The 22,262-nt window shown below is 43.3% G+C and overlaps 1 protein-coding gene and 1 long non-coding RNA gene across 2 annotated transcripts in view; one reads left to right on the top strand and one right to left on the bottom strand.

The window, feature by feature from the left end:
- LOC126469711 (uncharacterized) overlaps positions 1–22,262 on the bottom strand; it is a 555,905-nt gene that overhangs the window by 304,190 nt on the left and 229,453 nt on the right. The window contains exon 5 of the mRNA XM_050096897.1: positions 12,378–13,050. Coding sequence (XP_049952854.1) covers positions 12,378–12,779 — 402 coding nt within the window. The 5' untranslated portion in view covers positions 12,780–13,050. The remainder of the gene's footprint in view (positions 1–12,377; positions 13,051–22,262) is intronic.
- The window catches only part of LOC126469712 (uncharacterized), a 111,188-nt gene that overhangs the window by 49,022 nt on the left and 39,904 nt on the right, over positions 1–22,262 (top strand). The window lies entirely within an intron of this gene.

Here is a 22,262-nt window from a genome sequence, read left to right as displayed (position 1 = left end):
GTGTGGCTTTGATTTCGCGGCGTTACTGCATTCAGCCCAGTTGCTTATCACTGCCTAGTTCCTTATCTGAGCCTTATCGGGAGGCCTCACACTGCACTCCTTGTGTTTAATGCCCTTCGCGGTGCACACAGGAATCGCACATAGTTTCATATACCGGTTTTCTCGCTCAGTGTAGAGTCTGCAGATGTTATTTCATCCCCGATGGGCATTAAAATGAACGCTGCTCAGTGCTGTAAGATGCCTCTTACAATTACTATAGTACACTACACTTAAGTATTGTTCGGACACCGAGCGAGGTGGCGTAGTGGTTAGATACTGGACTTGCATTCGGGAGGACGACGGTTCAATCCCGCGTCCGGCCATCCTGATTTAGGTTTTCCGTGATTTCCCTAAATCGCTCCAGGCAAATGCCGGGATGGTTCCTTTCAAAAGGGCATGGCCGACTTCCTTCCCCGTCCTTCCCTAATCCGATGAGACCGATGACCTCGCTGTCTGGTCTTCTTCCCCACAACAACCCCCCCCCCCCCCCCAACCAATTGTTCGGACATCGCGTGGCAATCTGGCGAAGGACACCGAATCGATTATAAATTCAAATCAAATGCCCAATCACTAAATACTACTATTGACTATTGCGGTACGGAAAATAATCACTTTAGCCAGTTGTACAGTGGGATTCTGAAAAGGAGACTTTCGCCTGTGAAAACATTTTGCGCTAGTAAAAACTGTCAAACATCACCATTTTTTGGATTCACGTGAAAGTTAGGATACCCCAGCAATTTAGATCGAAGTACACCACGCCCACAGTGGTACTCGGATCACCCTCTCACTTAATGATGCTTGAATATTTTAATGGAATTAATCAGTGAATGATTCGGCAATTATTATACTCAAACAGAACAGAGACTATTTGCTCTGCTGTGTATGCGCTCGGCTTCATTACGGAAAGAAAGCTGAACTATTTCGCTGTTCTAAGTTCGGGAATGGGACTGCCATATCTCACCGCGCAGTGCTACTTTACCGATTATTTTCTTATCCACCGAGCTTTACCGCTAAAATTCACCCGATGAATCATTTCTTTCCATTGTTTACTATTTACTTCAATAAAGCAATGCTGTCCGCAATCGCGAATTTTTTTAAGACCTTGCGAGAAAGTACCGCCCAAAAATTTGGCCCACAGTTTCAGTAACTTCATGGCCGATTCATGTAATAGTTACTTGGCGTCCTGCAACGTTTGCAGCTGTTTTTCGTGCATTAATGGTAATCTTGTGATTATCAGCATATAATCCACTTCAAGTTGGTCGTCATCAAAAGGAAGCGATTATCAGCATATAATCCAGTTCGAGTTAGTCGTCATTAAAACGAAATCAAACGAACAGTTAAGTGGGGTAAAGTGCCTGAAATTAACTTACGCTGCTAACGTGAGATAAATCGTCATTCACTGACGCCTTTTTCAGCTGTATTTGTTTTTCTTTTCTTTAGATGAGTGCAAATATCTAGTAAGAGATGACCTTACAACAGCAAAACATGGACGTTCTCTTCCGAGATGCCAAAGTGGCTTCCTAGATAGTTTATCTTCTTCCCACTGTACCAGAAAAGTGCTAGCAGAACTAGACTCTCAGAACAATATCCTACCGTAAACATGACCTCAGCTCCATCCCGACAGGATAGTTTCTGTCGTTATTGTTTCATACAGTGTAAAAGATTTAATCGGGGGAGAAATGAAACAGAGAAATTTAATTAAATTGGCTGTAACATGTAAGCTTCTAGAAATAATATCTAGTTTTCTCTGAGTGATATAAACAATAATTTTTTAATGGTATAAAGCGGACACTAAAGTATGTCTTTTTTCACGAAACTCGTAGGACGGTACTTATAATGTGTAATAGGAGCTGGTAGCTGTGGATCCCTGTTTCACTGAGCATTTCTATTTTTCATGTACTGTCTTGCATGATTTTGACGTATGTCCTATAAATATTTTACAAATTTAAATGGCTAATCATTTGGATGACTGCGGTAGTTTCAGTTGCTACCATCTGTATAGATAATAGGAACAATAATTCTTTGTTCATAGTTGTCCTTGGTTAGCAGTAAACGATAATACCAAATATATTGTTAATGTTTTGCAGGCATCCTTTCTCAGTTGCTGTTCCAGTGCTGTTTGCCTTGTGCATAAGAACGGCTATTACTCCTCGTATGGAAAATAATTTAATTTTTTTGTTATTTCCTACAAACAGAAATAAAATTCAGTTTCAAAATACAAGTATACTTATGCACAAAATAAACAGCAATAATCGCGAATCTAGATTTCGCTTTCTTGCATACAAGAAACAGAGATTTTAAGACAGAATATTTCAGTAAGTATTTTATAATTAGTGGGTATCGTGGTGTGATAAGTTATGACTTGGCTAAGCGAGCGATACACAAGGGAGGCAGACTCAGTAAAACTATATCGAACAGTTTCTCTCAACTTGTGGATGACAACGTTCCTTCTTGCTAAATTGAAAATGAACTCTACTCCACGAAATATAATACAAATCGCCCGATAGCTAAAAGTACATTCGTGTCGGAACAGTTATTGAGCGCGACCTTGTGTTTTTAAGGGCCTACGATGTCACTCCGTCCCGATTTTTGACTCGCGGTCTGTGATCTGTCAGAAGAAAAGAGGACGGGCGCTGTTTACAAGATGATGGATGAGTTCTACAAAGTTGAAGTACAGAAAGCAAATACAATAACTCTCGAGTCATAAAAAATCAGAACTAAGTGCCTGACGTGAACATTAATAACGAAACGAGTTTTCTCAAATATTATTTTTCTTCGAGTGAAATCTGTACGAACACTTTTCTTTCCAAAATTATCAAGGTTGCGGAAATAAGGATTATATATTATTTAGATGAAAACAAAAACAAAATTACCCCTAGTCCACCGTGAAACTGTATCATTTTTGATTGGCGTAATATCGAGTTTAAATTATATGTCAAAACTGGAGATAAACTTTAGGGGTGTTCTTAGTGTATCCAGTTTTATTTTTATTCTCAAACAACCGACAAGGACGTAATAATGCGTCCCACTAAATTGCTAGATGTCTCACCGTTTCTGATGTATACGTATACGTTTTTTCATATGCTCAAATAAAAATTCGGAAAATTCGCCGTTGTCACTTTTCTCATTACAGTCCTCATTACAAATGTATGAATCAATGTTATTGGAAATGCTCTTGTTTGAACGGCGCGCATTGAATTTCAGTTTCATTTACGAAAACCTCAACAGGCGTGCAATCTAAACAACAGTTAATCCTTTGTTGCTGTATACAAATTCTTGCAAAGGAAGGAAGAAGTAGGAAGGCAGCTGAAAAAGGGGGTGGAGGTGGAGGAGGAGGAGGAGGAGAGGGAGGGGAGCAATGTGAATCACATTTTGGGCTTCACGCAGTTTTTGAAAGCCGTCGGAGGAAATTGAATTCGTGGAGGCTGCGGGTGGACTCAATCACGTTACTATTACAAGGCATAGTCAATATCCGGCCTCCGCTGAGAACATAATTTAGTAATAATTGACGGAAAGGCGGTCGCGCGGCTACGCCGACAGCCGTCCGCTTCGAATTTCTTTTTAAATTTCTTCCGCGTATGGTTACCTTCACAGGAAGCAGCTTCTTACAAAACGGATCTTTCAAATTTCGTTAGATAAGACTGGTTATACAACTGTCAAACTTATAAACAGACTCGATGCAAATATTTACGACGTCAAAGGGTCAAGCATTAGACGTTACAAGGTAACTGAGAAGATGAACACGGTTTCTGTATTTAGCCTTTATTTTAAGTTTTTAGCACTTTTTTTTTTAACGGACAACGATATGTTGTTCGAATTTTGGAGTTGGCAATATAACACGATTACCAAATGCGATAATGAGGACGAAAATAAGCTGATCGAAAAGAGTTACGATGTACAAAACAATGTGATATACGTCCCACGAGTTGAAGTACAAATACTGTTAATAGTACACTTAGGGTAACGGACCGTGATGGGTAATCAGAGTTATTTTTAATGAAGCAGATCACCAGGTAAGAGTAAATACTTATATCCCACTGTCCCACTAGGGGACGAAGTGTTACATACAGCAAAAATTGCCTCGGAAAACGATGTTTGCTTAAGGCACATAAACTCCAAATAGGTGTACGGCTGAGAGGGTGGTATGACAGGTGTGATACTGAAACGAATCTGCACGTGGGGCCTGGAACGCGGGTTCGGGTCCGCCATGGGGGGGGCTGTGGTCCGAGGGGAGGGGGGGGGGGGGGAATGAGTAGGGAGCGGAGCCGGACCAACTCCGCAAGACGCGTGCTGCTCGGGCGACGCAGCGCGCTCGACTGCGGCCACGGCGCGTCTCTACGGCGGCATCGCTCTCCGCGCATGCGCACTCGCGCCCACAGCACGCGCCTCGACAACACACCCTCACCCTCCTCTTCAGATTTTGCCCGTTTCAGCGCGCTCCCTTACTATTTCGAACGGAACTCGGATGCGATGCGAATTTCCGCGATAGTCGAATATGTTACGGAAAGCTTTTGTGGTAGTATCACCAACTGTTCACCTAAATTCTACGCTGCGGCTCGTCCCGGATTATCTGACACGATTAAAATTTAATTAATCTTCCCAAGTTGTTTAAATACCCGTCCACTATTCTCTTTATTTTATCACAAGGCTATAATGAAGTGACCTCTGTCCTAAAATGATGACCGTATCTGTGATTATTATGCAGGAGAATGACGTCAACATGGATAGGAATTTGACGATTGTCATTTCGCTTCAGGCGTTCAGGGTTCCGAAGTCCCAGCCCACGAGGTCCCTAAACTTCACCTTAACTGGTTAAGATGAAAGGAATTTATCTCTTGTACTTTTGCTGAGTAGGATGCCTGTAATTTATCGGTTGTATCACATATGTTAGGAAAGTAAATCTTTATTTACTGCACGAAATGAATTGACATTATTCATAACGCTCATCAGTGGGTGATGAACATATTGACGACTGTCACTTGTTTCACTGCGTATCATAGTTCCTGTTGCTATTATCGTCTCCTCTTCTAGTATGGGGACTGAAAAATTATTGTTAAATGAGAGCAGCGTTGCAGATGAAATTTGTGCTTGGCGTGAACAAAATTACTGCACTGGCAAGAGTACTGCTTTTGTTATCGCGCTGTGTACAATAGTTTCAGGACCCCTTCAGGTCTCACTACACTTATCTCTGTCATTTTTAATGAATGTGGGCTCTGAAAGTGTCGGGGATCCGGGAATGCTACATCGCTCTTCCCGTACTTACTGCTTCTCAGGACAGCGCATTTCTAAGTTGCCATCAATTAGGAAACAACTGAAAAGAATAAAGAAAGATTAGGGTTCAGGGCACCGTCAATGATGCGGTCATTACAGGTGGAGCGCGAGCATAGATTGGGGAAAAGTGGGAACCACGCTGGTACTCGTCCTAAGTGATTCAGAGAAACCACGGCTAGTTGCCGTACTGGGATATGAACCCCAATCCTCCTGAATGTGAGTCCAGCGTATTACCGCGGCTCCACGTCACTTCAAGGCCGAAATAATATTCTCACGTATGTTCCAAGTCCCTTCACCCGAACAGATTTTTAATCAACTGACGTCTCGACTGTTGGGGGCACGAACAGTTTTCTGTATTCCTGCCACACAATAGTCGCAATACCGCATATTCATAGTTATCACTACAGATTCCTTCTGCATACAGTCCACAATTATGAAACTGTACGCACGATCGACAGTAACTGTTTTCTCAAAATTCCGCGAAATTACACGAGAACGCATCAATTCATTTTTTCATGTTGTGTGTTCAAAGTCCACTTTACATTTTTATGATGTATGGATTACATATCCAGCTATTTACACGTTCGTTTTCCATTTTATATAGCTGTGTGACGGATGGGTTGCATACCCAGCTACTCTTACACAATCTGATTATGCCCCGAAAAGGGTGAAAAACGTTGTTGATATCAAATAACTTCACTACCAAGGCTGTTTTTAGTCTGAATTTTTATTTTTATTTTTAGTATTCCTAATATATATCCTCGACCTGCCAGCAACAAGGTACTTTTATTAGAATGTCGCTTCAAAGAGTTGGCAGTGGCGATTCCCAATTATGGTTGATCGATGGTAACATTTGAACTGCCTGTAATTTATACATCCAAAAGTGTTCCCGCGTAGCAGTGCCCCAGCAAGTCTTTCGATTGTGGAACATTTATTAACGACGCTTCATCTCTCCATTGTTTTGAATGATCTACTTTTACATGGACTGTGTACTTTGTAACACGACTATCGTTGGTCTCAGTTCCCGAGTTTTGCACCTGCATCGATGCCTGTAATTTCGTCATTATGGCCGTTACGCAATGGAGGGTAGCTTCGCTAAGGGTACCCACATTGCTTTTTGAACGGACAGAAATACAGCTAGCATTCTTAAATTATGACTCGTGTCAACATAACTTGCTATTAATTTCACGACGAACAGTAAGTATTTCAAGACATATTACAACAGAAAATTTCTAGTAAAATTATTTACAGAAACTTAACAAAGTACAAGGTACAAGGGACTGTTTGATCTCTCGCAGTCCCAACGATATCACCCTCGTGAAAACAACTCCATGTCTAAGAGAACACAAAACCACGCAGAAATATGTTTTGGAGTTTTTAAGAATTTAGTTCGAGCTGCCCGTAATTATTGCATTTTTCGATATGCATAATTTAACACTTGGTTTGAAGTTGGCGGATGCAGAACCGACGACTGCAATTTTCCGATGGACATTTGCTAATCGCTTATTAACTTCATTAATCATGAATGCCTTTTAGTGCTGCAGCTACTTTCACTGATGACGACATCAACAGCATTCGTAATTCACATAGCTGATCCGATAAAATGCTCGTGCCATCGTTCAAAAAAATTTTGATCATCACTGCTCTGTGATTGCGTGGCGCGGTTTGAAGGTGTTATTAGGAGGTAGTTAGCAAGACCATGTCGTCTTACACCAGTCGTGAAACTCGGCTTCCATAAAATTACTTATATTAACGGAAGAAACTGTTTCGGTTATTAGCACAGCGGAGCCTCCTGTGTTATCCGAATATCACGTCTGTTGCAAAAGTACGGTTCCGTGCCGCCCTCCCTTCCTAGGTTCGATATTAGTTCTTCAGATTTTTTGTGAGAATGGGCGAAAAACTTAACAAAGTACAAGAGACTGTGTGATCTCTCGCAGTTCCAATAACATCACCCTCACAAAAACAACTCCAAGTCCCAAGAGAAAAAAAAAACCCCTTAGCTATGTTTCGGAGTTCTAGGAATTTAGTTTGAGCTGTCTGTAATTACTGTATTCTTTTTAAATAATAAAAGCATCACTAAGTTATTTGAGATAGTTTGGCGTTTTCATAATACTCTTTCCACGAGTAACATTCAGTGGCAGTAATTTAGCATGTATTAAATATTGGGCACGTCTTTTTATTCAGAATTGTCCTTCTGAATTTTAATCTCTCCGTCGTTGTTGATGATGGCGGGGTCACGCAACCGCTATGTATTTCACTACGTGGAAAATTACTGAGTCCCTCAGGCTGCGCGTTACTTAGGTTGATCATTGATACAACAGAAATGATCGTTTTAGGAATAGTCGTTCTAGTATCACATGTACCTCTACAAACCAAAAGAATCATAAGCAAACATCAGAAAAAAACTACTTCCTCGTTTTTAACAAAAAAGTTACAATGTGGAAAACGTAATACAAAAATAACATGAGTCAAAAAATTGCTACCTTCGTTACAGTCTGAAATGTATAGTCGTTCTCTTTCACAAGCAGGCATAAAAATAGAAAGTAACGGTAATAATAAAAATATATAAAAAATGTAAATTCTTTTAGATATTTTTTGCCGGGTTACGTCATTACATGAAAAATCTAAGGTATCCGTGGCGGGTATATTACGTTGCGAAAACTGACTTCTGCCTAGAGCCCGTTTGCTTCAACGCATTATTTTTTTTATGTACCGTTTCACTACTCCTCCGATAGCCCACTAAGTATAGTAATGGCGAAAAATTTTTATTCAGTAGGAACACTCGTCTTGAAACGATAACAATAATGACAAATATACGAAACACTCTATACGGTAAATGACATTACGTTTAAAACCGCGTGGGACTATTCGTCGTCATCGACAAACAGTATAAAACTTTATCTTTGTTGAAGTAGCCGCGTGCAGCTAAGCAATGAAAACACGAATAGCATATCACACAAGTGGCGATTATCTGAAAGTAACAGAGAACTCATTTTGAATCGCTTTTCTTTTTAAATCTTAAAATTTATTGCAAAATGAGCAACGACATCCATTCCGAAAAGAGCCATTTTAACTGTTATGGAAACAAAAATTCATCTGAAATTATATCTAAATTGTAAGGAAAGGATAAATATCTAAGATAAAACATTATTCCAAGAAGTTCTGCAGGTATTAACAGCTTTTTTCGAAATACGGGAGCATCGTCTACGCTCTGCAGTGTTAGCGTCTCAGTGTATGCAGTTTCAAAAATTCTGAAAGACCTACATTATGAAAACAGTTAACTATATAGTTTCGTTCTTTCTCTTCCCTTGTTTCATTCCGAATACTTTTGCTTCATTCGGTTAAAATAATGACCTTTTTTTTCTCAAAAGCAAACATCAGAGGAAGTCGACAGTTCTGTTAGACAGTTTCTGTTGGTAAAACAAACTACTGCTTACAAAACGAACTGACATTACTTTTGTAAATACAGTGGAACTCAATATTACCGCGAGCTGAAAACTGTGCGTAGAAAAATTTCAGTATTGGAGATCAGAGAACCTGAAATAGTGAGTATTTCAGAATTATGTATGTAACTACTGCTTACAAAACGAACTGACATTACTATTGTAAATACAGTGGAACTCAATATTACCGCGAGCTGAAAACTGTGCGTAGAAAAATTTCAGTATTGGAGATCAGAGAACCTGAAATAGTGAGTATTTCAGAATTATGTATGTAACTACTGCTTATAAAACGAACTGGCATTACTATTGTAAATACAGTGGAACTCAATATTACCGCGAGCTGAAAACTATGCGTGCAAAATTTCAGTATTGGAGATCAGAGAATCTAAAATAGTGAATATTTCAGAACTATGTATGTAAGAGTTTCGTCATCTGTATAAATAAAACGTTAATTTTGTAACATGACATACAGTTCGATAGATATTAGGTGATTCTATTACACAGATTTAGCTACAGTGAACGGGACATTATACTGCGTCTAATTCTAGTTTTAAAATAATAAAAGACATACAACAAACATTGCTTGCAACATGTATTAGCAGAAATTGTATCATAGAATCGAGTAAATTCCAAATAATCTTAGAAAACTTGAACTCTGACTGGATAATAATTGCATATTGATCTTGTTAGGTGTATTTTCTGGAACAAGTGACTAGGCGTATATTTTCTAATTTAAAAATCTTACTAGCATGCTCTCTTAGATACGACAAGAAGCGCTGTTTAACAGACTCTTCTTACAATTGATCCACAAAAGAAAACAATTGGGATTTTTAGACTTACTGATATGTTTCTGACGCTTTGCCGAATAAGTGATAGGGTATTATTATTACTGACAAACAATCATGCAGAAAAAATTTAATATTATTTACAGAGCTATCATAATGTTGCAGCAATGCAAACGTGAGTAGCACGTTCTTCATATTAAATATAGGATTGTCTTCTATAAATATATGAGATGTTTAGAAGCTAGCGAAATATAATAAAATCGCACTGCACAAACTATACTAACAGGTGCTAACAGAACAACTAAAGGATAAGGATACGATGGAAGCAATAATTGTATAGGGGCCTAGCTGTCTGTCTTCCTCTTCTCTACTATCAGGAGAAAGGATAGTTCTTTGTCACACTATTTTATTTATTACAATAAAAAAATTGTTCAAAAATTTTACAGGGTTACAGTACCAGATTTCCGATATTACATTAAATATTGCAGCTACAAGCAACACTCTATATTAGTGAAGCGAACGTCGCAGAAGAGCTCGGAACACTACAAAAACCGTTTTGCGTTTTCTCTCCCGTCGCGCGCACAGTACGAGGAAATTTTGTCGGAACATTGTTTTCATATAACAAGATTCTACTATTCGCGATATATCCAGATTGTACGAAGCGAAATGCTACACACGAAAATCAACGCAAAATATTTTATGCCTAGTTCTAAACTCGAGCAAGTTTCCTTGACAGTGGGTCACCGGTAAGAATTTCATTTCCCCACAGAATCATCAGAAAATCAAATTTAAATTTCATATGCACTATGTACAAAATTACTACAGTGGAATTTTATCAGGGTTTCGTATTGAAAATCAAATCTGTCAAGCGTCTCTAGACTGCTGACGTATTTTATTGCGAGAAAGCGCAGTCTGACAGTACTTTTTGATGCAAAGCGCGTGACATATCTAAACAGTAAGAATACTGCTAACTCATGTAAGCTTACCGGCATGCACTGAAATTGTAGTCCGCTTCATAAACATTGCATGATTGGTGACAGCATAAAACTAAATAGTATTTGATTCCGGGTATCTAAAACTCAACAAAATTCTGCAGGTATGTCAAGAGCGATGATTAAAAACCAGAGTTTACGTCACTCACAACTACCCTCTCGCGTAAAAATAATTTCCTCTATGTCAAGACCACAAATATTAGAAAAGTTTTAATTATTTGATTTCCTGTCTAACGACAGAGCGTCATCACACGGGGGGTCTGCAGCAAATTGGCATTTCAGTCCAGATTCGGTATTCTCCGCTTATTTTCTTATTAAATTTTAGATCTCATTTATTGACACTAAGTTCTCTTCCTTAATAACGGTAGAACACTTCACAACGTGTAAACATGGCACAATTTACACTGAATACGAGACGGCTGATTCGACGCAAAGGGACAGAGTAAACTCGTTTTGTAAGCTCATTTCGTATAGTACATTATTCGTATAATGTTTGCAGAATAAAATTCGCATCTAGAAAATAAAAATATTCCGAACTCAAGATGAAAATTTCGGCCTATGTGCTTCTGTGCGTGTGGTACATAAAAAATTAGACGACATGCCTTTAACGGGAGACGGTAAATTCGCCAATTTCCATAGTTATCAGGCATCATTTTAATGGCTAATTCTACTCGTTGACTCCAGTATGAGAGTCTCGTTCAGATACGCAGAATGTAGAAAATATACGCCCACTTGCAAACTGGGAATTGCGTGCTACCCTCTGGATGTCCGCTGAAACTATGTAGTCGCAGCACCCAAGTCTCATTTCCTAATTCTAAATAAATGAACATGAACCTTTTTTAATTTCCCGTTGGACATTGCGACAATATCGGTGCTGCCGAGGCACAAGAGGTTGGAATATATGACAAACGAAAGTTCACAGTGACGGGTAGCATTAATTTTTAGACTATTATTAGAATACAGTATGCGGTGGGTTCCGTAACGAGTATTAAGTTTTATTTAGTCAACAGAAAGCGTATTTCCACAGCGACACAATTCCTGTCAAGACCTACAGTGACGTACCTTCCTTACGCTTAGGAATTCGAGACTATGAGAAGACTTACACGAGCTAAGTCACCGAACAAGTGATAGACAGTGAAACCGCGCAATTTCACTCGTAGCGCTATTTGTAAAGCCACTTTACAATCAAACTGTAAAAGTTCCACGATTCTAGCTACAGATCGCGGAGTTCATTCTACTAACATTTCTTGAAAAATATTGAAACTGAAAACATACGAACAGAAACTGTCTACGTCTCTAAGTAATCATCTTTGTCTAAAAATCTTTGCTCAGCTTAGCTAAAGAGGCTGCCGGGGTGATAGAAATTGTTTCGAACGGCAAGCCTGCAAATTATTAGAATCACATACAGGTTTTTCTTACGAAACATAGATGACGAGGAAATGCATCGTGTCATCTTCACCGTGGCGATGAAGATGCTAAGCGCGGCATGGGCTAATCGTATGTGCCAGTGTGGTATTTGATTACATACGATATGATGCAGCATTATAAGTTGTGTAAACGAGCGATGCTACCAAATACAATAAATAGCACCGGCCCGTGTGTAAATAAGAAAATGAGTGTGTGTGCTTGTAATAATTTGCAAGCTCATTCCGGTAACCTCGTCATCGACAACTACAAGGAGCTAAGGAGGCGGGAGCCGCCGCGTCGAACGCGCTAGGCGCAAATGTTTACGCAGAGCGGGCGGTTGTCGCCCGAAATACAGTGACGTAAATAAGCCGGCGGATGACTGTTGGCCGAATGTGGAGGAGAGGTGTGAACTGTGAGGGGGAGAGGGGCGCGCAGCTCACCTGTAACTCGTTGACCAGCTTCTCGGTCATCATCTTGCTGTCGTCCGGCGGCGGGGAAGGCGCGCCGGAGCTGTTGGGCTGCTGCTGCAGCTGCGGCGACGACTGCGGCGGCCTCTGCTGCTGCGGCGGCTGCTGGGGCGGCTGCTGGCCGGCCTGCTGCTGCTGCTGCTGCTGCTGTTGCTGCTGCTGCTGTTGCTGTTGCTGCGGCGGCTGCTGCTGCTGCTGCTGCTGCGGGCCGGGGCCCTGCGTCTGCGGAGGCCCCAGCATCGGAGGCCCTCTCGCCTGTTGCCAGAAGTCCGGGTCCATCTTGAAGACCGACCGCTGCTGCTGCTGCTGCTGCTGCTGTTGCTGTTGCTGCTGCTGCTGTTGTTGCTGCTGCTGGAGCTGGACGTCGGCCGACATGGCGTCGGGAACCGGCGTCGCTCGCAGATCCAACGGCGTCGGCAGCGAGTTGAGAGTTATGTCCGTAATCTTGGAAGGTGGCGTCGGACGTCTCGGGGGCAGAAGTGCGGTCCGCCGGCGTGCGGGCGGCGACGACGAGGAAGGACGCGGGGCGGCGGGCGCGCACTCGGCGCCTCAGTGTCAGTGTGCGGGCTCACTCAGCTGCGTCATTTACTCGCGCGTCGTCGTCGTCGTGAGCCTGGCCGGGCGGCGTCAGTTCGGTGCGGCGCTCCTGCAAAAAGAAGCAGGCGCACGCGGGCGCCGCGTTAGCTGGGAGCGAAGACGTGAGCCCGCCGCCGTCGCGCCACCGACTGCTAGGCGCCTCCTCCGGGACGACCGACTTATAAGTTGAGACGGTGCAACGCCGGCAACCCCCGAGCCCCGAGCCGGCCGTCACACGGACTGAAGGCGCAGGGCCTTTGTCCCCCCCGGAAAAGGAAGAGCGCGCGCGCGCGCCGCGAAGGAGAGGCGCAAAGCGGACGAAAGGAAGGGAGCGCCGCTGCTTAGACGTCGCCGCGACGCCGCGCCCCCGCCCCCGCGCCGCCCCCGCCGCCCCCGCCGCCGGCGCCGCCGCAGCCCCTCCCCGCCGGCCGCCTTTCCTTAGGACTTTGTGCGCCGCCGCGGACCTCAGACTCGTCCCTCCGCCGCCCGCACCCCCGCGCCGCTCCTAGCGCGGCCCCGCCGACGCCGACGCCGACGTCGACGCCCCTCACCCCGCCGCGGGAAAAAAAAAAGAGAGACACGCGAAAAAAATAAGCGGGGGAGGGAAAGAATAACTCGTAGGGGTAAAAAAGCGTGCGCCGGCGAGACTGGCGCGTCGCCGTCTGAGCGGGTGATTTTTTCGCTCCCCTCTCTGCGCTCCCCCTACCGAGGAGACGGGGAGGGGGCGCGCGGCGTGGCGGGGGCAGGGCGCCGCCGCAAGACGCTCAGCTGTTCACAACCCCGCGCCGCACTCGCAACTCTTTCGACGCCGTGCCCGCCGGCCACTGCCCGGTAAGCTCCTAGCTCCGTCTCTCTTTCTGTCGGTAATCGCACCCTCGCACTCAGTAGCTTCTTACAGCCTGCCCACTCGGTGTGTGTGTGTCTTACTCGGTGGGCAGGATCGGTATTGCGCCCGCCGTTTCCTCACATCGGCGACCGCAGCGCGCACCGAGACACGTAGGCAGCACGCCGTGCACACTCTCACCTTCCAAAACACTCGCACTATTGAGACGGCGACCGGGCCCACGGCTTACAGCTACCGTTCTGTTAATACCGGACGACACTCACAATTTATGAATCACCCCTTATTGCATCTTCTAACCCTTCGACATAAAATAAAAAACACTCGGGCACAACTGTCGGTTCGCTTAAAACGCTAAATCGGTCCGAAAGGCACTCGGCTGCAGACAGTGGTGCCCCCAGCAAGTGCACTGCGCCGGGGAATCCCTGGTAGCGTGGGCCATAGCCAGTGTGTCAGTGTGCCGGCGACAAGTGGTTTTTTGTGTCTGGCCAAACCGGCTGGGCCGGCGGCCACTGACCCGCTCACGCGCCACACACGCCCCCCGCCTAATTGGGCGCTGCCAAAAAGAAGCCCGCCTCCGAGGACGTGCGCTCAGCTGCACTTGTCCGACAACAATCGGAGTTAAGGTTGAAGCACCTCGACCCGAGTGTCGATGCGCTAGAGCACCTGGCCAAGTTATATGCACATTTCCCATCGTGAAAAACATCGTCGGAAAGTAGTAGCACAAAAATTTTCTAGGACGACTGAAAAAAATCGGTAAATATCCGACGCCTCTGAGACCCCGAGAAACTGCTCGAGTCGATGATCGAGATGTTGCTACAAAAGTAGCATACCGTATTCCACTCGATTTTTTCTGGTTCAGAATAAACGCAGAATTGCAGAATTTTATCGTTTCCACTGACTGATTTTACACCGAACGTTGCGTAGTGTACCCGTACTGTGAATAATGTGTAAGGTATACAGTACTGCAGAATTAACGCATCCAGTACGGCGTTTCGTGCAGAGCTTACGCTTTTGGCACAGCAGTTGTCTCATTACACGCAAAAGGCTCATATTACAGAGCAATACACAAATTCTTGCCTTCGACCACAGGTGATTGCAGGAATTGTTTTTTGAAAAAAACTGCGAGCGAGGCTTGCGAGTACGGCGCTGGCTGGAGTGGGGATGTTGACGGACTGGTGGCGCCTCTAGCGGCCGCAGCCAGTTTGAAACAGCGCGGGAACGCAGCGGCAGCAGGGGTGTAACAGGCGGTGCGCGCGTGCAGCCAACAATGTTTACTGTGTTATTCAGGCGCTACGAGCTGAAGATGGGAAAAGGATATTGCACTGTAAACAGTGGAAGCTTTAGGGGAGTTATTTGTGACCGAAGCAAAGTGGCGACAGTCTCGCAGAATGCTTTGAAACGTAGAAGTGTCATATTCAGTAGTAGAAACGTGCTGTGCTAGCGGCAAGCAAAACTTACTGTAGGCTATCTCTGCGCGTGCGCCTCGTAGGGATTGCAGTTGGGCTGTATTGCTGTTTCATTTCAGGTTAGCATTAATTATATCAAGTATCAAACTCTGCTTTATTAAGCACCAAACGTTACTACTTTGGAACACACGAAAGAATCAAATAATGTTAGTTTAAAATGCATGCACAATATTGTATTGCACTAGCTACTAGCTAACAACTCACATAAACACAGTAGATTACTTTTCAAGACGCGTAAAGCAAATCAATGGTAATTTGGTGAAATATGAAAATTCCTTGTCTAAATGTACGGCACTACAAAAGCAACTCTGCATGGCTATTGAAGGGCTGTGCGCATTTATTACAATATGGGCACTAGTGACAACATTTCGTACTTGTCTGCTTACGAAAATGGCGAGCAAAAAAAAAAAAAAAAAAAAAAGATTAATTTAGCTTCTCAGTAAATATGGACTGTATTTAGATCATTATACGAAAACTGGTTTTAGGTACGTAGTACGCTACCATTCCAGAGAGAAAATATATGGAATTCGAGCTTCAGTTAACTCAGCCATGTCTGTTGTGAACCTAGAGGGCTTACAACCAACCATCCTCGGAAACAGGATCCGCTACACCGATGGTTTTGAGACACCTTCACGAAAGAGGTACAGTCTTCTACAATTCTATGAAGCAACTTAGCCATACTGCACACCTATAACTCAATTATGCGAAATTCTTTGGTTTTTTTCTTTTTTAAAGAAAAGACAACTCTGTAGATCTTGTCGGATTTGAAAAATCCATCTTCAAACAGATGTTACGGGCCTACATGTGTCTTCGGATTTCGGTCTTTTAGTGACGGGAAGGTGCACAAGAAGGTGGAAGAAGACCTGACGAAATCGGTGATGAACACGTCAGATAGCAAATAACGTATTTAAAGCAAATTTGTATCAATCTCCTTCTTTCAATTTCAAATTCTTGTATTATATTGTGTCACAGCCATAGTTCTCGTAAGACTTTATTTTAGGAAAATTATATGGACATTCATTGTCATCCTAAAGTATTTGCGCTAAGTTTCAGTGGTCACTCAACTTGTTAATAGTAAAGGAAATTTCATTTCTGTTATTAATTACGCACAGAAATGAATACTTTTCTTCATTCAAGCAAGAAGCCAGTATTTCCGTCAAGCCACAATCTTGTCCGGGTGGATTTCAAATAACAGCCATCCTGATTTGTTTATTCCGCAGTTTTTTTCAAACTGCGCAAAAGACTGGTCTGCTGGTCTGCATTACGCCAGTTCCTTGCAGATTACTAACCTTTCTAAAATGAAGTAAACTCTAAAGCAGAATATTTATTATTAGTCAATCTTACTTTCATTTCAGAATTGTGTGGTTCAATGTTTTGATATTTTTAATTTCAATTTTTTAAATGTTACGATAAATAATGGTGTGTTCGCGATCATGTATCATGGACATGCGGCACGATTTGGCTGCTTGACAGAATTCTAGAAGACTGTACTCCATTGCGTAAAGGAGTATGTGAGTAAAAAAGTAGTGGGACGCATTCTGCTTCTGAAGATCGGCGGCTACAGGTTTCTTAACGATCATCATCATAACAAAAATTTGAAACATTGATGTAGCAGATCAGTTTCGCTTCTTAATTCGGTGGCACATAATATTTTTCGAAACAGAAATACAAAAATTCTACTTATTTTAAATACTGTTGACACTCTACAAGTCGACAGATTATACTGACGGAAGGAAACGAGGAAACTAAAAAAAAAAAAAAATAAGGGAAAAAAAGCACGGAAATTAGAGATTATTCTCCTTTATCCACGTCGTAACCCTGAAAAAAATCTGTGAAAGTGATATTCCAGCAGTCTGTATTATTTGTTTTCACTCTGTCTTCTTACTTTATTTATGTGCTTGAGTTTGGGTAAGTCAAATGCCATTTAGAAAGATTGCTTATGTGCAACAGAAATAAAAATAAACATTTTTCGAAAGAAAATAGACAGTTATGTTCCTCCTACAGGCCTAATTTGTTACTTTTAAGCTAAAGTCAAATAAAAAACATATAATAAATGTAACGGCATGTAGATCGGTGAATTCTTCTTTGGTTTTCTTCGAGGCTGCAGCATAAGGCATGGTAAACAAACCTTCATCTATAACCAAGTTTGATTCCATCAGAACAATTGTGTACAGCGACTGTGGTATACTTAAAAAAAAAGAATTAAGCAATCGGTCGCAAATCCAGTCTGTATTTGACTGCATATCTAGATTTCAGCTGGTGCGCCTCGGTAGCTGTGCGGGGGAACTACACTGAATGACCACGGCCAGAAAGCCAATACACTGAAAAAAAAAAAAAAAATTTCAGCTATTGAATAGCTATCCCCATTGCCTTTAAACGGAGTCATATAGACTGTTAAGCTTATGACAACACACGTCACTATACCACTTTAACACGTAGATTTCCAGATTCCAACTCAGTCTGGCTATGCACATGTTAAAGTCGTATAGTAACATGTGTTGTCACAAGTCTGGCGAGTCTATATGGCAGGCTGTAAACGCACTGTGGATAGCTAATCAATAGCTATGATCTAGATCTGCCAAAAAATACAGATCGGATTTGTGACTGATTCCTAAATTTGTTGTTTTATTTATAACATCCAGAAAAAATCATCAATTTTTGACAAAATTGTACTGCATAGAATAAATGCACATTGAAACGAGGCAGCGGCTGCGAAAATGCGCTCAAAAGTGAAGCCATATTCAACAAATTATAAAAGTAATAATTATTTTTAAAAAAATCACGTAGAGAGGTCAGAGTAGCTACTCGCTGGGCCTTTTGCAAAGTGCACTTTCTCCTCTTTGTATTCTGAGCAAATGTTGCGAGATATTTCATCCTCTGGCAGTCACGACAGAATTAGAGCAACGGTGATAGACTTTAGGCTGAGCGAAGCCAGCAGCACCGCGCGCTGGCGATACGTCAGAAGACGTGCGAGTTGTCTTTGCGCTGGGAGAGAATGCCCCAGCGAGACAAAGGGCCAGAACAGCTGAGCTGCGGGATTCTCCAGGAAGCAGGTGCAATGTTTACTGCGCGCTTCGCCTTACAATTAGTACGTAAGCGAGATATCGGCGATAGCGTACGCCAAACATTCCGCACGCCCGTAACAGACGAGCGGAACTGGAAATGACTATTTTTTGGCAGATGCGTCGAGTAATAATGCCGCGTTCCCCCTCCAGGTGGCCGCCGTCGAATGCGGCCGGCGTGCGCTGCTATCGAAACGTTACGGAGGGCGAGGCTCGCAATATCTTTGATCGACAGAGGTGCAGTATACGGGTAATTGTACAGGAAGCAGGTGCGCCTCGTCTGGGGGCGTATCGCCTGCGCATCTTGTGCGGCGCTTCCTCTCACAGGGTCACGTCTCTTTTCTTCTGCAACACGAGCTCCCCCTGTAGCGCATCAATCCGAGCTACTTTGCTGACAAATGTTTCTACCTCTATCCATATCTTAACGACACTATAGGTCTCCTCTCCTGATGTTTCTGCTCTTCCTTTCCTTTTCAGCCGGTTTCCCGACAACACTGCCATAAACACGTCTTGTACTTTACTTCATTTTCATCATCGTAGCGTTCGAAGGCTCTAGTTTGAAAAGCGGGCACTCTACAGCACAAATATCAAATGCTCCAATCTCTGCAGTACGGTCCCAGTATAGGCACATCACTTGGTATCATATTGTGCGAAAACTGTTTCTCGAAACTACATTTAAATATGAATTCTTACTCGCAAATTTACACCTGGGAAAATCATATAAAGTAATCCACGGAGTTGAATGCTGGAAGGGTAAGTTACTGTATAGTATGTGGAGGAGCGTTCATTGTATACTGGTATAATTTCCCTTCCTTCTCGTTCCGTTTTCCGTTTTTGTATGGTGGATTGTACGAGTGACTCTACACAACCTCTAATGCATGTAATTCATAACTATTACGTGGGACATATATGGATGGAAGAATTATGGTTCTTAGACCGTAATGGAAAACACAGTCTTTGAAGAGATTATGAAAAAAATGGAGATGAATGTCGGCAGTAAGATGACTGTCTGAAACTAATTGCAATAAACTGTGTGTTCTAAATAGTAGCTTTTTGGTGGCTTCATTTGGACACTCTTTTAACTTTTAAAAATCTGTGGCGCAGTGTTTCCACTATTCGAAGGGAGTGTGAGAGGAAGCGTTTACAATGTCTTTCCTGTAGAGTTTACCGATGGAAATTGTTGTGTATAACTGTGACGATCTCGCGCTGATTAAATTAACCCGTGTCGCATCGTGTGGCTACTCAATGGATCATCTTCCGTAAATGCAAATTGACGAATAATATTCAAGAATCGGCCCGTTTTGCAAGTGACCTCTTCCTCGGATGAATTAAAATTAGGTTTCTTACAGTGCATCTCACCGTGACACCTGTCTTTCCCTCAAGAGCACAATTAAATGTATGTGATCGGTCTGCCTTAAAGCAGTTAGGGTATGTACATATTTCACAGTTGATGCTTATTCCAATGACTGAGCAGTGCTAGTGTAATCAGACAATACCTGGACTTTCCGCCTATTTACAACCAATGACATTGCATTTGCGCCGGCCGGTGTGGCCGTGCGGTTCTAGGCGCTTCAGTCTGGAAACGCGTGACCGCTACGGCCGCAGGTTCGAATCCTGCCTCGGGCATGGATGTGTGTGATGTCCTTAGGTTAGTTAGGTTTAATTAGTTCTAAGTTCTAGGGGGCTGATGACCACAGATGTTAAGTCCCATAGTGCTCAGAGCCATTTGAACCATTTTTTGAATTGCATTTGCAAGTAAGATTTCGATCCCTGTATTCATTCGCGCAGTCAAAAACTCTTAACAGATCTCGTACGAGGAGTACAATTTGATATTTTGTTGCATTTAATTTTGTAATTTCCTGCAGAAAGCTTATTTGTATTAACCTGGGCATTAACATTGAGGGCGGAAAGTTATTTTTGTAATAACTGTCTTCTCGTTCTCCCACCACGTATAAAAGAACGTAAATAAGATTTCTGCTGAAGGAAAGGAAATTAAATAATCGGCCGTATCGGAACACGATCTGCTATGTAAATGTAGTGATTAAGGTAATGCGACAGCGGTGCGCGCTGACCGTGTCATCCGGCGCGGTCGGTCACGATATACAGCTGCCTCCGCTATGGTAAGACAATGGCAGTTTAAGGAACCGACTAAGCTGTTATGGCCACGTCTCAGTTCTGAGTGGACACAACCGTGACATGCAGCTGTGTCGTCGGTTCGTTCACTGTCGATAATGTTCCAACAGTAATCAACGACATTACCTGCTCACAAAGGAAGTACCTATATATATCGTTATTTAACATATATATTTGATACGTATATTTGTACAACCCACAGGCAACTCGCGGACGAAAGCTTTTCTCATCTAGGCATAACATTTCAAACTATCGAATAAGTATGGGCTGGGCTTTATATTCTAAGGTTTGGAACAATTTTGGAACAATTTATTAGCACCAACATCGCAGACGTTGACAAAGAGTGTCTAATTAAAAAATTCTTAACAAGAATAGTGCTACTTACAGTGTCTTACGGCATTGTTTTGGGTGGGAAAATGGAGGGTGGTCCACAAATAACTCGCGGAGAACGAAGATTTTTATTCCGTAAACCAACAAATAGGTATGCGGAGATGAAGAGGTTTGCCCAAGAGAGACTAGAGCTGCATCAAACCAGTATTTGGAATGAAGACCGCAACAGCGGCAACGCAAAGCAACGTCCGAATTCTTCCTGGATAATTGTTCCTAAAACGGAGCAATGACAGCGTAACTGACGGAGCACGGAAAGCCGAAAAAGAAAGCGACAGCAGAAAGACTGCGAGTAGAAACACGAGGGCAGCGTTGTGTGCTCCGGGCCCGGCACTGCTGATTCTACTAGACATCACCAAACAGCGGCAGTGGTAACTGCGGGGCAGCGGGACGGCGACTAACAAAGAATGTGCTGGGGGCACCCACGTACTTACCGACCGCCGCCGACTTGCTGCCACGCTGCCTGCGCTAGCGACGCGCACCCATTTCCGCGCAATCCGCACTTTTCCATGTGGAAGGAATGCCGCTCTCGCTGGCGACCGTTCGAAAGAGGTAACACCTGCATAATAAAACGGCCACATCTTTCGAAAAACAGACGACGAGGAGTTGCGCCGGCTCGCCTGCCCGCTGCCCCCACCACCGTCCCCTCCTCTCCCCACCCTCCCCCCTCCGCGCGGTCGCGGCTGCATCGCCTTCACCTTTTCTCTGCACCGCCACAACAAATACGCAGCCTCGCCTCCCGCCTACAGACTCCACCTATCGAGCAAATTCTGAATACGGTATCGATAGCGAGGGTCTCGACGGAGCTGTGTATACGCCTATCCACATACCCTCGCTCCTTGGACACACACACACAGGGGGGAGAGACAGAGGGAACGAGATTTAAGAAGGGTGTAGCTTTCACTTCTGTATGCACCACGGAATGTAAGTTTCCCATAGTAATAGCACGAGCTGCTATTCCACCACTACACATCGCTAATTTCAATTAATATTCTTCAAGAACCTGAGCAGGGACGTATTCAGCAAATAAGAATAGTGGATGTCTACATTTCCAAACCAATCTCCGACGTCATTTCCAGACAGCTGTGAGTTTAAATGCTGGACGGGAATCGCTCATACTGTTCCGCTAGGCTTGTCCGCAGCTCGTGGTCGTGCGGTAGCGTTCTCGCTTCCCGCGCCCGGGTTCTCGGGTTCGATTCCCGGCGGGGCCAGGGATTTTCTCTGCCTCGTGATGACTGGGTGTTGTGTGATGTCCTTAGGTTAGTTAGGTTTAAGTAGTTCTAAGTTCTAGGGGACTGATGACCATAGAACATGCTCCTCTACTAGTACGGCCGCAGTCAAAACTTTCCAACGCATCAGATATCGGCTTCTTCTTAGAAATACTGATAAA

Source organism: Schistocerca serialis, chromosome 3 (genome assembly GCF_023864345.2).
Source record: "Schistocerca serialis cubense isolate TAMUIC-IGC-003099 chromosome 3, iqSchSeri2.2, whole genome shotgun sequence".
NCBI classification, from domain to species: domain Eukaryota; kingdom Metazoa; phylum Arthropoda; class Insecta; order Orthoptera; family Acrididae; genus Schistocerca; species Schistocerca serialis.
Note: the sequence above shows the minus strand (reverse complement) of the source record. Positions and strands in the feature narration are given on the sequence as shown.